At 39.4% G+C, this 14,948-nt stretch overlaps 1 protein-coding gene across 1 annotated transcript; it reads right to left on the bottom strand.

Moving 5' to 3' along the window:
* Positions 1-409: 409 nt before the first annotated feature.
* On the bottom strand, positions 410-9,401 carry vax1 (ventral anterior homeobox 1). Its single transcript, XM_033628211.2, has 4 exons — positions 9,034-9,401; positions 8,153-8,413; positions 6,176-6,363; positions 410-2,516 (listed from the first exon to the last, which is right to left on the bottom strand). The coding sequence occupies exons 2-4, from the start codon at positions 8,364-8,366 to the stop codon at positions 1,977-1,979; spliced, it is 942 nt and encodes a 313-aa protein (XP_033484102.1). The 5' UTR covers positions 8,367-8,413; positions 9,034-9,401; the 3' UTR covers positions 410-1,976.
* Positions 9,402-14,948: the final 5,547 nt, after the last annotated feature.

Here is a 14,948-nt window from a genome sequence, read left to right as displayed (position 1 = left end):
AGAAATAAGACTATTTGTAAAAGAAAAATGTGTTATTAAATTTCATTTTAAAAATAGGTAATTATTTTGTATGAATTATGCTTAAAATGTCAGATGGCTCGGTTAACACACTGACAGGAGCACTTTTTTTTGGCGCAAGTCATATTTCCAGGGCCCACTGACATAGATGCATTCTTATAATTTCAACTGATAGAGACATCTTGAAAAAAGGGTACATGTTTTCATTGTTCTTTTGTCTTATTTTTCTTTGCAAAGTGGACAACATAAGTAAAAATTGGCTCATCTCACCCCACTCTTCCCTACAAGTTTGGCGATTTAGTCAAAGATTAGTGCTTATCACATTGTAAGCCACATTACCAAAAATAGTGAAAAAGACAAACTCTGAGGAGCATACAATCAGGCCATGGTGTTTGAAGTATAACAGTCATGAAATTTATCATAACTTGATTCACAGCAACATGTATGTCAGAAAAATGAAAAACACATTTGTCTTTGTCTGTAGCCATATATATATATGCACATTTGTACCACACGTTTCACAAATTTCAAGATATTTCACAATAACAGCACCAAAGAGCTTTTGATTGATTCCTTAACCCCACTAATACATTCATTCATTCATTATCTTCCAGATATACTAATAATCTATTAGATACAGAAGTGAATAATTTACAATAAAATAAGGTACATTTCTCATTTCCAGTACTTTTATACTACAATAATTCCATTCAGTCTCCACATGCATCAGTCTTTGATGAAGGCTGTGGATTTTTAAAATTTCACATAGGAAGTAAAGGTTATTGTATTGTCTTAATGATTGAAAAACCTGTTAACTTGTAGTGTTCAACAAAGCAAGCAGCTTACTAATGCTGAAAAGATTCTCTTCAGCAACTCATTCCTGTGCTTACCTCCCGCATGGAATAGAAACTGTACACCAATACTCTGAGAACTCACAGTGGTATTAAAATCACAGACCAAAAAAAAGTCAGGTACTGCATCTTAAAGATGAAAACGCCACAAAGTGTTTTGTTGTAAAATGTTAAAATCCTCACCAAACCAAAACAACACTGAACAATTGAACCATCATACTATATGACAACACCTTCTCTGGATTATGCTTTGGTTTGGTCCAAACTTAATACAAACGCATATACAAAAGATCTTTTTGTAAGCTGACTTTTTGTGAGGCATCTGCATAAGCAAATTGCGTTCATACGTCAGATGCAGTGGGTTTCGTGCTGACATTGGCCTTGCAGTGACCTTCAAACAGGCACTTTTTTTTTCTTCCCAATTCTGTGTTGAGAAATAGGCCTTACTTGTTCATTCATTATGCTGGATTTAATTTTTTTATTTTTTTAGTTATTTATTTGCTGATTGGGTCTCACAAACTGCTGCTCAGGTGTTTGACAACTCGCTTTCTTTCTCTACATCTACTCACTTCAGTGACTTGCATCTAGCCAACACAATCAAATAATAAAACACAATTCAGAAAGATACCATCACTTTACACTTTCTGTCACCAGTCCTTTACTTACTGCTGTACACTATGTACCACTTATCTTGCAGAGATAGAGCTGTTGTGGTATGAAGCAGCCATATTCTCCGGGCACCTGTGTCTGTTATTGTTTTGGATTAATAGATAGGACTATACCTTTATTTAACAGAAACCTGAAGGATCCCTTAGTAATCTCCTCAGAGTGTCAGAGTGTCTCTAAATCTCTGGAACAAAGTCCTGTATGAATACTTTGTGCAAAAATCTTTCCACCACCACCCTGTCTTTGTTAGATGAGCTAGTGTAGGTCTTTGTTTTCTTCCTTGTACAAGGCATCAGATGTGCAACTGGAATACATGAACTGCTACAGAACATGACACAGACAAATGAAAGAGAATGAGCAAAACCAAAGAGAGTAAAAGCCAAGAAAACAACCAAAATGTGTCCAGAGGAAACAGGAATCCATCTATGTCAAAACAAAGCATCATTCCAGAATTTTCTTGTCCATGGATTCTTTGCCATTGGTCCGCGAGTAAGGCTCAAAAGCAGAGGAGCTCAGGTAGCGGGCAGAAAGTTCCTGCAGGTTGCCAGCCAGCGAGCCGGCCATTGACAGGGGGTTGGAGGAAATGCGGGTGGTGACTCCGCTGAGTAAGGAGGGCATCGGGAAGCTGAAAAGGCCATGAGCCGCAGGTGAACTCTGCAGACTTGCCACCGTCCCTGAGCTGGTGACGGCAGGGAGAGGAGGGCTGCCCCCCGCTGTGCTAGTGCTGCCACCGCCGCTGCTGCTACTGCTGCCATTGCTGGCCATGGCCATTGAGTGAGGGCGCAGAGCGGAGCCCAGTGTGCTGCTGCCACAGTGGGGTAGGAGGCCCGGTAGGCCTGGAGGCGTCAGCAGCCGACCCTGCTCCAGTAGTCTGAGGACACTGCAGGTTGCTGCTGTTTCTGAAACCACTGAACGCAGCTCAGAGTCCTTCCCCTGGTCCTTCTTCTGCTTAGTACGCCGATTCTGGAACCAGACTTTCACCTGCAGAGGAATACATATAAGAGAAAGGGCCTTCAGAGGCACATGCTAAATGTAATGTGTAACATTGCCTTTATGGGACAGGTTATTAGATTGAATACAACAATACTTGAAAAAAATGCTAACGTTGGTGAGGCAATCAGAGAAATGCAATAATTCATATTCACTGATACATGTGATCAGAGCACCTTAGTGGCCGAATAGTTACAGTGCATGCAACATTACAGCTACTTTGCTGGTTCGAGTCCATCCGAGGACCTTTGTTGCACTTTCAGATTATGCATTGGATATGCTTACAGGCACACGTACACGTACACACACGCACACACACACAAACACACACACACACACACACAGTCAACCAGGTAATGATTGAAGACTGTGACTGATCAAAAGCTGCGGTGATTTAATTCAGTCATGGCAGAGAGGGCTCACTGGGATCCACCATCATACAGGAGGCTAATTCAATCAAAACTTGCTCAGAGAGCCTTTCATATGTTCAACACTGATAAACTGTCTCAGCCTCTTACACTACAAAAGGTTCAAGCATGAGCTCAAATCCAAATAGCCAGCTCCTATGTGTAACTTTTCTATTTTTTTTTTTAAAAATACATAGACAAATCTGCCAATAAAAAAAGATACATTTATTTTATTGTTTATTAGTTTTGTATTGCTTATTAATTGTTGCGATTATGTTGCAAAATGGTTCAGCTGACAGTGAAAAAAAATCAATTGGCAATAATTTGATAATTATTTAATTGTTTTATTAAATTACTGAGCAAATAATCCAAACACATGCTGGAGTCAAATTCTCAAATGTTGCTGCTTTTCTCTGTTTTAGATTATAATAAATTAAATATCTTAGTATAGTTTTTGAATAGACAAAACAACCAATATAAGTATGTCTCCTTGAGTTCTTGTGATATTTTAGTTGTTTTTCTCACTTATTTTTTTTAACATTTTAAAGACTTAACAACCAATTGTTTAAGTGGAAATCTACGTGACATTTAAAAATCATTTTTAGCCCTAAAGTTTACAGTCCACTTTCATAGATAAATGACACATTTTAAAGGTATGAACACAGTGAATAACACATTCACCGAAAGTTCGTTTCACTGTTCCTGAAAATGTTTATTTTCCCTACTTCAAAATTCAAAATGGCCACCATCACTTTAATAACCTGTACCTTCCTGGCCCTAAAACATCATATTTCTACCTTAAAACTTTAAAAAGGCTGCCATATTTACAGGGATGTGAGAAAAAAATCAATACTGCATAGTATTGCAATATTTTGTGTGGTGATATTGTATCAATACACAAACACCAAGTATAGATGTTTTGTTATATGAATTCTTAATGCTGCAATGGTGATACCCACCTCTAATGATTACATCTCAGAATATGATAAAATCTAAATCGTTCTTGTAGTTTCTGAAAATTTCCAAATTCTTACAATTTATTAATCTCCATTTAACTTGGATAAAAGTTTGTTTCAGAAATGTTTCCCACAGTTAGGAGATTTTGAGGGTAGACTGTTTATTAGCTGAAACAGTATATCCAGCAGTTACTGGAGTATTAAGGTAAAGAAAATAAAGCTCATTCTCTATATTCCCATACCCAGGGATGGAGAAAAGAATGCACTCTTAGTGATAAATTAACAATTAGGTCAGATCATACATCTGACTCAGATCCATTTAGTTATTCTGACACATTGTTCAGTTTTATATAACCGCAATTGAATAAATGTCAAAACTGATACAAATAGAGGGTTTTCTGTGAATTTTGCTTATTAATCTTCTGTCATCACACCTGACTGCTTTCATACGGAACTAACTGTATATGTACCAATCAGCAGCAAGCCACTAGCTCAATCCTATGGCTAGTCCAATCACATTTGAATTTTTTTTCTTCAGTGGGTGGTTTAACTCCTCAGTAGCTATTAAAATCCATGTCATTGCAAGAAGTCCTGCCGCCCAAACCAATGTTTTCTGTTTGCCACGCAAAAACGGCTCACAAGGAACATCTTGTTCATTTTAGAGGTTACATTCTCAGTGCAATGAAAACAAGGTGATGCTGGGAGCTCAAACAAAGATGATTAGGTGTTCACACAGCAAATGGCGGTCATCCTTTAATGTAACAGCCTGTGAGTACCAGGGAACAAAATGTTAATTTCACTATGTTGTCATTAAAAAGCATTTCATGAGGACAAGAAGCAGACACTAGAAGAGAATCCTAAAGCCTTTGTCCTGCCTCACTAGGAATGAAAGGTTCTGTTTCACCTTTGTGCAAAATAACATCTCCAGATGCTTATTAATTTGTTTTTATGTAAAAATAAAAAAAATAAGCATTTGTGTGGAGGAAATGGAAAAGAGAAACATTAAAACATTTAAAATGTAAAAAGCAAAAAAGCAACATGTGCACAGCTGTTAATAAAAGGAACAGTGAGTGTGTTGTACGTCTACAGACAGATTAAAGTTGTCAGTTGTGGTGTCGTTTTGTGAGAAAAGGTTGACCTCTCGCAGACCTCTACCCAAGGTCAACTTCCTTCCGCCGCATTGAAAGCCACAACACATTAGCACAAAGACCAAGCTGATGGCACTATTAGCCGCTTTGCACATTTGAAAAAAATAAACAAATAGAAGCATGAAACTCGAGCTGAAAATACACCAAAACTTTGAGGCAGACCGCAGTGGTTCTCTTGAGTCTAAATCATACTGCGTAACTGGGTGACTTGCTTTAGAAACGGGTGATAAACACAGGGTGCATATGCTGTTCATCCACGGCGGACGTTGCATGACCTGCTGCTGACCCCACACGTATGACATGAGGAGAAAGTCAGGGCTTTTTCCCAAGGCAGCTTCCATTTGAGCAGCTCTGGGTAATAACGCCAAACACTCTGTTAACTACATTGATGCTATATTAGATTTATGCAGGAGCCTAATGCTTTTGTTTTAAAGGCAGACATACAATTAGAACTATTTCTGTGGGAAATCCATAAAGGTGCAATTCATGATCTAAATACAAACCAACAGTTTGCCCAGGCGCTCATATCTAAAACACTGAACTGGAACCTGCGAGCACTCCTAAATGAACTGAGAGCTCTCTGAATACCAGCACTCCACAGCAGCTACAGTTTTTTATGATTATTGGTGCCATTAAAGATTTGTTGACATCTGTAGTGCTTGTAAAACAGGTCTATGTTTTTAAATGATGATCAATTGTGAAACACAAAATTCTTATTATACTGTATCTTGACTCAAACTGTAAATATGTGTGCAAGTATAGTATTTTGGTATATGGATGAAAAATGATTGCACCTTTAAACTAAACTGCTCTGTATAAAATGGACTTAATTATTTATTTGTGTCAAAGCTTACGAATGAAATTAAATTAATTTGATTGGATGGGTAAATTCACGTTCCTCTGTGACAAAGCAAGTGGTTCTAATACATTGTAACATAATCATGTGAAGTCAAAATACATGGTAGTATTTGTTGTGAAAACAGACACAAAAAGGAAATTATTAAATTCCCACTATACATTGCAATTCCGATTAAAACAACACTCTCCATTATGTCTTTCACACAGAAGATTGTCCAGTTTGCATGCAATAAATAACATAAAAAAAAAAACTGGAAGAAACAATTGCAGTGCATACATACCTGAGTTTCAGACAGATTAAGCTGACGGGCCAGTTCTGTCCGTTCCCTCCCAACCACATACTGGCATCTCTGAAACTCCATCTCTAACCGGTACAGCTGCTCTGCAGTGAAGGAGGTGCGAGTTCTCTTTGGCCGGTCCAAATCCAAACCCTTCGGCAGGATAATCTCTCGGATAGAGCCTTTAGCATCTGCAACAACGAGCACTTTGAATGAACAACGAGGCAAAGAGTAGAGGCAAAAATAATTGGAACAGATGCAATATTTAGTCTATGTTTTAGTCTTTTCTTTTCCTTTTATGGTGTGGCTCTTGTTTCTATCGCTGTATTGCCTTTGATTTTATTAATGCATTTATTTCCGTGAAAGTTACTATACTAAATAAAATGTATTATTAATATATTCCTGGTGTAGATGGTTTTAATTTGTTCATTATGTCAAACATTACAATAAGAATCATAAAAATGATTATTATTATTATTAGTATTGTTATTATTATTATTGTTATTATTATTATTATAGGTAGCACAGTAGCTGAGGTACTAAGAACTTAGAGTGATAAGTCAAATTCTGATTTTATTTGCTAAATGTAACAACAGTGTATATGGAGTAAATGTAACACAGTGTACTTAAAGAAATTACTCTTTGTCTGAATTATGCATTACATCTTTGAGTTTACAACAGTCTGCATTTGTGATCAGTCCGGTATAAATCTTATGAAAGGAAAAAATTCAAATGTCTTTGAAAAGATGAACTTATCTGTAAGTGTTTACAAATGTGTATACATAGTTAGTGAAAATGACGTATTAAATAAGAATAACAGAAATATGTTGTGGTTCCATTTCAAGTTCTATCATGTATTCCATGTTACCACAAAAGAGAAATTACAACAATGGTTCAAAATTAAAGTAAAATAAACACAATCTCCATTTAACAAGCATGTGTAATTTTCAAAAGATAGTGTTAAATTTATTATAATTTTAAATCATTTTAGATTAATTCAGAATTATTTTGTTATTAATAAAAACAAATATTAAATGACTGATGTCCAACAGAATATTTTGAGGGATAACATTTCTCTATATTTTAGGTGGTGGGGCTGCTCTGTCTCATTATGTCTTGCGTAACTAATCCAAGTTATATTTATAGTTTGTTTTCATACACTCTCAGTGTTGGCCCAACACTGCATGAAGGAAATTACATAAATCACTCTCTGGGCAACTGACACTCATACACACAATTCCAGAAATGATTTGTTGATATTATATATTTCCAGGAACAAACTACCGTCTCCTTTTTTCTATTAAACCATTTTGAATCTTTATATTTATCACCCTGAAAGTGTAATGCAGTACACACAATGTAAATCCTGTAGTCATTTTATTCTTAAATGCATGGCCATGCACACACTCAAATACACCCAGGGAAATAAATGTGAATTATTAATTTTAGTTATTAACATTAATTACAAAAAACAAAACATTTACTATCTAATTATGAAATAAAAATATATATTTTTCTTGTCATAGTAATTACTTTGAATGACAAAAATGAAAAGAAATAAACCATTGAGGTCATACCATATGGCCTAGAATTTAGGATACATGTCTTTTATAATAATTAGCTTTTTAAAATGACAAATAATTAAGTTCGCTTATATATTTATGTTTCTGTGATTGTACAAATAAAGGCTCCATCAACTTAAATTAAACAGACAGCAGATATTTTGCTCTTAACTTTAAGTTAAGTGAAATCTTCCTATTATCAACTTTCTCTCTATGTATCAACAACCACTGATATTACAAAGGCTTCATTTTTAGTATAGTTCCTGAAGGTACTCTTTCATTTTGTGATTCTAAAATGTGTGCAATCTAACAGCAGTTAAAACTGTTTCTTCAGATTAATCTGTAGGATCTATGAAGCACTACACTGCAAGTTCCTAATAAAAAAAAGAAAGAAAGAAAGAAAGACCACAAGCCTTACCTCGGACAAGTATTCTCCGACAGTAGTCTGGGTCCCCCGTGCTCCCCCTGTTCTTCTCACAGTTGTCCACGGTCCCAGAGGGGGAAAAGGAGTCCTGCTGCTCCTTGAGGAAGCTTTTGGACAAGCTGCCCTGGGAGTCCTTCTCATCTTTCCCCTTCTTTAGTCCATTCTTCAGCCCCATCCCTTCTGTCTCTTGGTTGTACCTGACCTCCATGCTCAGTTTATCCTCTTGGACCTGTGGCTCGTCCGCCTCTTTTTTTCCTTTGTCAGGTGAAAAAAAAAGAGGTTACAGAGAACACGGTGCACCAGATCGTCTGGACAGTGTGGGGTTTAGTTTCAAAACAGCACCTTTCAGCAGGGTAGAGTCAGCTATCTAATGTTTGATGAAATATTTCCGTCGCCCAACCATGGAGCCCTATTATCACTGACCAAACTCCCTTGCCCAATGATCATAGACTTCTCAGTGAAACTCAACAGTAATTCAATGCCCTCCTTTCCTCGTTACATAGACATAAGGCTGATAGATAATCTCCAAATAATCAGAGCCATGGATGCGCACTCGCTGTTTCAATTGATTACGGTAATTTGCTGCCTCCACATTTGCGTAACCTCATGAATACACTAAATTGTTTGGGGAAATAGATCAGGTCTTGATAGAGGGGTCTGCTCATCCCATCCACCTCAGTTTGCCTGCTCTCAGCCCTGAGAATCAAGACAAATGATTGGTCTTGCCTCGCAACCAAGCCTCGGTGAACCCCACATGAACGCAGACAATCACAGAGGTGCGACTCTTCCAGACCTGAAAAAAGTTCCCGGGTGCTTCATTCTTCCGTCCGAAGAACACAGCCATGCATTTTTTCCCCCGACTTTTCACAGCGTACCTGATTACAACAGCATGTCAGCGAACTTTGATCCCGTTTTTCCCTTTGACTCTCTCACCAATCAACGTAATTCTGCAATGTGCGGATCTCACCACTATGCTATTGTAGGCAAGAGACACTGGGAGAGAGCCAGAGAGAGGGGGAGAGAGAGAGAGAGAGACAGACAGGTGAAAGGATAACAAACAAATCCACATCAGTCAAACTGATCAAGGCAATGACGACCCAGCCGGTTTGAGCATTGCAACAACATCAGGCTCTGCTTAAACAGGGATTGTGATGAAGTTTCCTGTGTTCATTCAGAGAGCTATGCAGAGCAGCCCAGTGAGGTCCTGGCCGCTAATGCCGCATCCTTCAGTATTCAAATTGCACCCCAGAAGCCGTCTTCAGCTCTCACAGTCTTAACCTGCACATTTGAAAAAGACAAAAAAGGGAACAAAGCTTGTCATTAGTGTTTAGGCTGCCTACACTCTTTCACACACATGCATACCTCTGGAAGAGCCCCTACCTCTTTCCACCACTCGCCTTCCAGCCCACTACCCACCAACCACCAACTCTTAGCTATTTTCATTGTCAGTGTAACAATATCTCTGAACACAGCAGTGGCCAGTAATCCAATAAGACCATTGATTAGGCCACAATGATTCAATTCAAACCAGTGGCCTAGTGCAAGGAGCATTCTCTGGCCCTTCTTGTCACCTTAGCTGGCCAGAAGCCCTCTTCAATCTGCCCCCCTCCCTGAGTGCCATTCATGCTTTTATGGGAAACAGAGAGGAAAAGGAGTGAAAGATGGCAATTATCTAATTGGACTATTAACAAACAATTCTGCGAGTGTGGCTGCCTGGCAGCAGTCTCGGGGTGGGTTTAAGGGCCGCATGTTGGACTAACTTTATTCACTGAGTGTTTGGGGGGCTGCTGCTTGGAGAGGGGCAGGATCCATTGTTTGAGAAAGGTAAAAAGGAGGCTAAAAGGGGAGCGACTAAAGGGGACCTGGGCTTCTCAAGCTGTAGTGCATGGGAAATAGATTGAGGATGCAGCATCTTGGCCTCTCAGCTAAACACAATGGCTGAGGAGGAGAAAAGAGTGATGTGTTCACATCCCCAAAAATATCACACACTCAGTGCTGCAATGTGTGAAGAATGCTGCATATTTACCATATAACAGCATGTAATCTCTTGTACAACACACACACACATCTTCCAGTATTAAATGACTTAAATCAAAGTATTCATGGAATTTCAACTGACAGATCTGCAAGAATTTAAGGGCAAATTCCTAATTATATTAGCCTTGCAGATGAAACACACCCACACAAGCATTGCAGTGCAAGTCTCACTGAGAATGTCAATAGTATATTAAACACTAGAAACCAGCACAAAATTGTTACTCCAGGCTTCACTATGATACTGTTTATGTAGTTTTAACTTGTAGAGACAGGTTTCCTGCTGTATGCACCCTGGATCAGCTGAGATCTTAGCTCTTTCTCGTTCTGTATTCGTTGAATACCATCACTTTGTCACTGATTTCTGTGTGAGACACCTGACACCAAGACCAACTTTTCATGGCAGTATGATATGCCACTGGGTGATGTCAGTTTATAATGCAGCCAGACAAACCCTTATATGATGTTATGATACACCGCCAGTCAGCTGGACGGCACCTGTTGCGGCAGTATGATACAAAGACAGGTGGCGTCAGTTCATAACGTGGCTGGATGACAACTGTTACTGTGGTATGATACGCCGCTGACAGCGTCGACTTGAAATGCTGCTGGTAACAACAAGATGTAGGAAGCTGGAAAGTCCCTATAGGGCGGATGGTGGATGGGTCCAACAAAACCCTAACTTTCACTTGGGAGCCTGGTGTCCATTTCCTGTATGAATGTAAAGCCAAACCATGATGTTTTTTTTCTGAACCTGTTTTTGTTGCCTAAAACTAACCATGTACTCTTGTTGCCTGAACCCAACCATGGGCTTTTGTGGCCTAAACCAAGCCATGTGTTTTTGTTGCCTAAACCAAACCATGTGTTTTTGTTGTCTAAACCTAACCACATGCCTCTGTTGCCTAAAGCTAACCCTGTCCTTTTTTTACCCAAACGTAACCATGTGCTTTTGTTGCCTAAAGCTAACCATGTGCTTTTATTGCCTAAACCTGGCTATGTGCTTTTGTTGCCTGAACTTAATTGTGTGTTTTTGTTGCGTAAACTTAATGCATGCTTTTGTGGCCTTAACCAAACCACATGCTTTTGTTACCTAAACCTAACCATGTGCTTTTGTTGCCTAAACATAACCATGTGCTTTAGCTGCCTTAACCGGAGCACATGCTTTTATTGCCTAATACTAACTATGTGCTTAGCTTGTCTAAACCTAATTACATGATTATGTTGCCTAAACCTAACCATGTGGTTTTGTTGCCTAACCCCAACCAAGTGCTTATGTTGCCTAATGCTAACCCTGTGCTTTTGTAGTCTAAAGCTAACCCTGTGCTGTTGTTGCCTAAACTAAACCACGTGCTTTTGTTGCCTAAACCTAACAATGTACTTTTGTTGTCTTAACCTAACTGTGTTTTTCCGTTGCCTAAACCTAACCAAGTGCTTTTGTTGTAGTCCAGGTGTTGGTTACGGCGTTCCGGAAGGTCAGCAGCAGACACAGGAGAATACCTAGCGCGTAATAAGTAGATGACAAAGTGACAATATATCAAAACATTGAACAAGAACATGATTGAGTTCTATACACTTATAACGAGAGGGTTCTTTATAGTACTAGAAAGTGATAGCCTGACATCTCCAGTCCACATCTCAAATGCAAATTAGTCTGGAACGTCATTTTCAATTATTAAGGGGCTTTATCAACAGTCATAGACCCAAATGCCTTTGGATGCAAGTGGATAGACCGACAACCAATCAGAGAAACAAAACATGTAATGTAGCACAGAGTCATGGACAAATTAAATTAGGAATTATCTAATTTTGGCAATGTTCCTGATTTGACTGATGGCTGACTTAGTGATATTGCTAAAATGTTTAGAAAAACTCAGGTCCGAGTCAAAGATTACTCCTAAATTTCTGGCCTCATATGTGCACTGTAATCCTAAAGAAAATAAAGTCTGGGTTACAGAGTGCCAAATGTAATAACTAAATCAAGAGTGTGACCCTGTTCATGAGTTGGGCCAGAGACATGCTGAGAGCAGTCAAAAGTATGGGTGAGATTGAGAAACACAGATGCAAGCTTGTCATTCTGGTTGTCAATATGAATACTGAAGTCCCCTAATAATAGGACTCTCTCATAGTTAGTGATAGTGATGGAAAGTAAGTGACCACATTCTGTTAAAAAAAATCACTTTTTGATGTAGGAGGGCGATAAAATAGGCCAAAAAAGGCAGTAGGGTGTAAGGTAGTGAAAGAGAGAAGCTCAAAAGAACTAAAATTACCAACAGTAGCAGGTGTACATTTATGGCTGGCTTTGTAAATAACAGCAAGTCCATACAGACCAGACTGTTTTTTAGACAGCCTTGCTGTATAATGTACCGGGATACTTGACACCTGCATAGACGTGTAATTGTCATTCTGGACTGCAGAGTTCATATTGTAATATGTGGAATAAGGGAGACTGGCGGATGAGTTGTTGAAGGAGGAGTGGTCAGCAGGACCCAGGGAAAGATGCTCATCATGAAGGTTGGGAGTGGCTTCTAGGTCAGGGTTAGGGATGGGAATCGGGAACCGGTTCCTGTTAAGAACCGGTTCCAACTGGTTCGATTCATCGACATCATTAGCCTTTATGCTTAACGATTCTTTCTAAACTAGACCATGACTTTAAGGTTCATAATAAAATGTTATGAAAGCAGATGTCTTGGGTTACAAACAACAGGAGGTGATATCATTAATTCACAGGAGGAATCGACAAGGGAATCGATAAAGAATCGGATCGATAAGCAGAATCGATAATGGCATTGATATCAATAAAATCCTATCAATTCCCATCCCTACTCAGGGTCGTGCTCAACTGAGCATCAGTCAGAATTAAAAGCAATGTACTGTATGAAGTTTTGTGTAAGTTGTCTAATACCCTTTGAGTTTGGGTGTAGGCCATCTGGTTTATAAAGGGCATGTCTGGTCCAAAAACAGTCAAAGTTGCTAATTTCAGCCATTCATGCAGACTATAAAGACGGCTGAAATGCTCAGGGGTTTTGGAAGGAGCAGGGATGGGGCCAGAAAAGATACAGTTTTTGCCAAGACACTGGATTGTAATTGCGAGTGACTCAAGTTGGTCCTGAAGTTTGATTGATTATCTCCTCATGACGTCATTAGTGCACACGTGAAAAATCAGAATATGAGCTGAGGGGTGGAGATCGATGAGCACAGGAGACAGTTCAATAATATCTGCAAATTTGACACCAGGAAGACAGTGGGTGATAGCACCTAGGAGTTCAACAGACCTAACGATTGAATCACCAATAACAAGGATTTCAGGCTGCCTGTCCTTACAGCCACCATTGTAAGCAGAGAGTTTGAAAGAGAGAGATAACTGACTTTTGCTAGCTGGGGCAGTGTCAGGGGAAACAGAGTTGATTGAAACAGTATCACCTGGCGAGTTGCCGCTGACGTCACCACTGGCCACAGTAGTGACCAGAGCTTTTCCCATGGGATACCGGAGTCGTCTGTGATTATCGACGCTTTCTCCTCATTTTGGAGCCGACTGGGAGAGGCTGCTCCGGAGAGGCAAGCATGCATGTAGATGCTAGCTCAGTTATCTTTTCGAGCGGAGCAAAGAAGTTTGACACCAGGACAGGGTCATCCCCGTCTGGTGAGAAAAGAGGAAGAGAAAACTGACTCCCCTTCCTCACAACGGACGCCCACGAGAGAGGATGGACATCAGATGGGCCGGGAGCATCACTATTTGCCAGACTCTCAAAGCTGTGAGGAGCGTCCAGCTGCAGCGCGTCCAGCCGGGAGAGGAGCAGGGATTGCCGCTGGACAGCATCATCCAGGAGGCTCTTGATGGTGTGGGGTTCAGATCTCAGACGTGACAGCTCAGGCTCTGCTGGGGTAAGTGGAGGCATGCTCTGTAATGTTTGTGGGTCTACGTCCAAGTTAAATATCCATGTGCTGAAATTGACATGTTACCTCAGCGTCTAGCTAGCTCAGCTGGTGAAGATTATCTTGCTGAACAAATCATGTAAGTATCATAAATGTTTGATACATTTTTGGTGAGGGAACCAGGGGGATGCTAACTTCTGCATCAGCCTACAGAAAACATCATCCCTGGATAATTTAAGATTTGGGATAAAATATAGGGTTTACTGGGCCACTGAACATGTGAGGCACCAGGAACTTTATTATTCATCAACAATGCTCCAATCACCCAGGGTCTCTGGAGAAGTAACCTGAGGACTGTCAATGAAATTTATGAAATAAATAAATAAGTCAATATATAATAAATAATATATAGTATATTAAAGTATAAATTTGCTGAACTATGTTAAAAGATGTTACAATGACTGCTGAACTGAATTAAAGAAACTGATATAATGATGTATATGTGGGGTTAAATAAGGCTAGGGCTATAGTCAGTGTCAGGGTTAGGGTTACTGTTATGGAGTCTCATGAAAGGTGTTCTGTTAAGTGTTTAATTTCAAGATGTATTAAAACTGGAGGGCTTCACAATAGTGACCTCAGTAAATATAGACCAGGCTGATGCAATGGATGATGATATGTTGTGTTTTTCTGTTAGTCAGATGAAGGTGGTTAGACAAGGCAGGCTGAGAAACTGAAAAAAACAATGCAGATGGACAGCATCTGAAACAGAAGCACACAGTCAGCTTACTACAGTGGACCAGGAACTATATCGTGAACAGTGTAGATGGTCACTTCGTTTTTTTAAGCCACTGCCATGAGACTCGCTTCAGTGTTTCAGTTCTCT

Source organism: Epinephelus lanceolatus, chromosome 17, assembly GCF_041903045.1.
Source record: "Epinephelus lanceolatus isolate andai-2023 chromosome 17, ASM4190304v1, whole genome shotgun sequence".
Taxonomy (NCBI): Eukaryota; Metazoa; Chordata; class Actinopteri; order Perciformes; family Serranidae; genus Epinephelus; species Epinephelus lanceolatus.
The sequence above is the reverse complement of the archived record's forward strand: the minus strand, read 5'-3'. Positions and strand labels throughout refer to the sequence as shown.

Bases quoted from the DNA above. Each gene is read 5' to 3' on its own strand.
- vax1 (XM_033628211.2), bottom strand. From the start codon at position 8,366: ATGGAGGTCAGGTACAACCAAGAGACAGAAGGGATGGGGCTGAAGAAT. The intron at 6,364-8,152 runs GTAAGGCTTGTG...TCGTTGTTGCAG, and splicing joins TCGGAGAATACTTGTCCGAG to ATGCTAAAGGCTCTATCCGA. The intron at 2,517-6,175 runs GTATGTATGCAC...ATTCCTCTGCAG, and splicing joins TTAATCTGTCTGAAACTCAG to GTGAAAGTCTGGTTCCAGAA.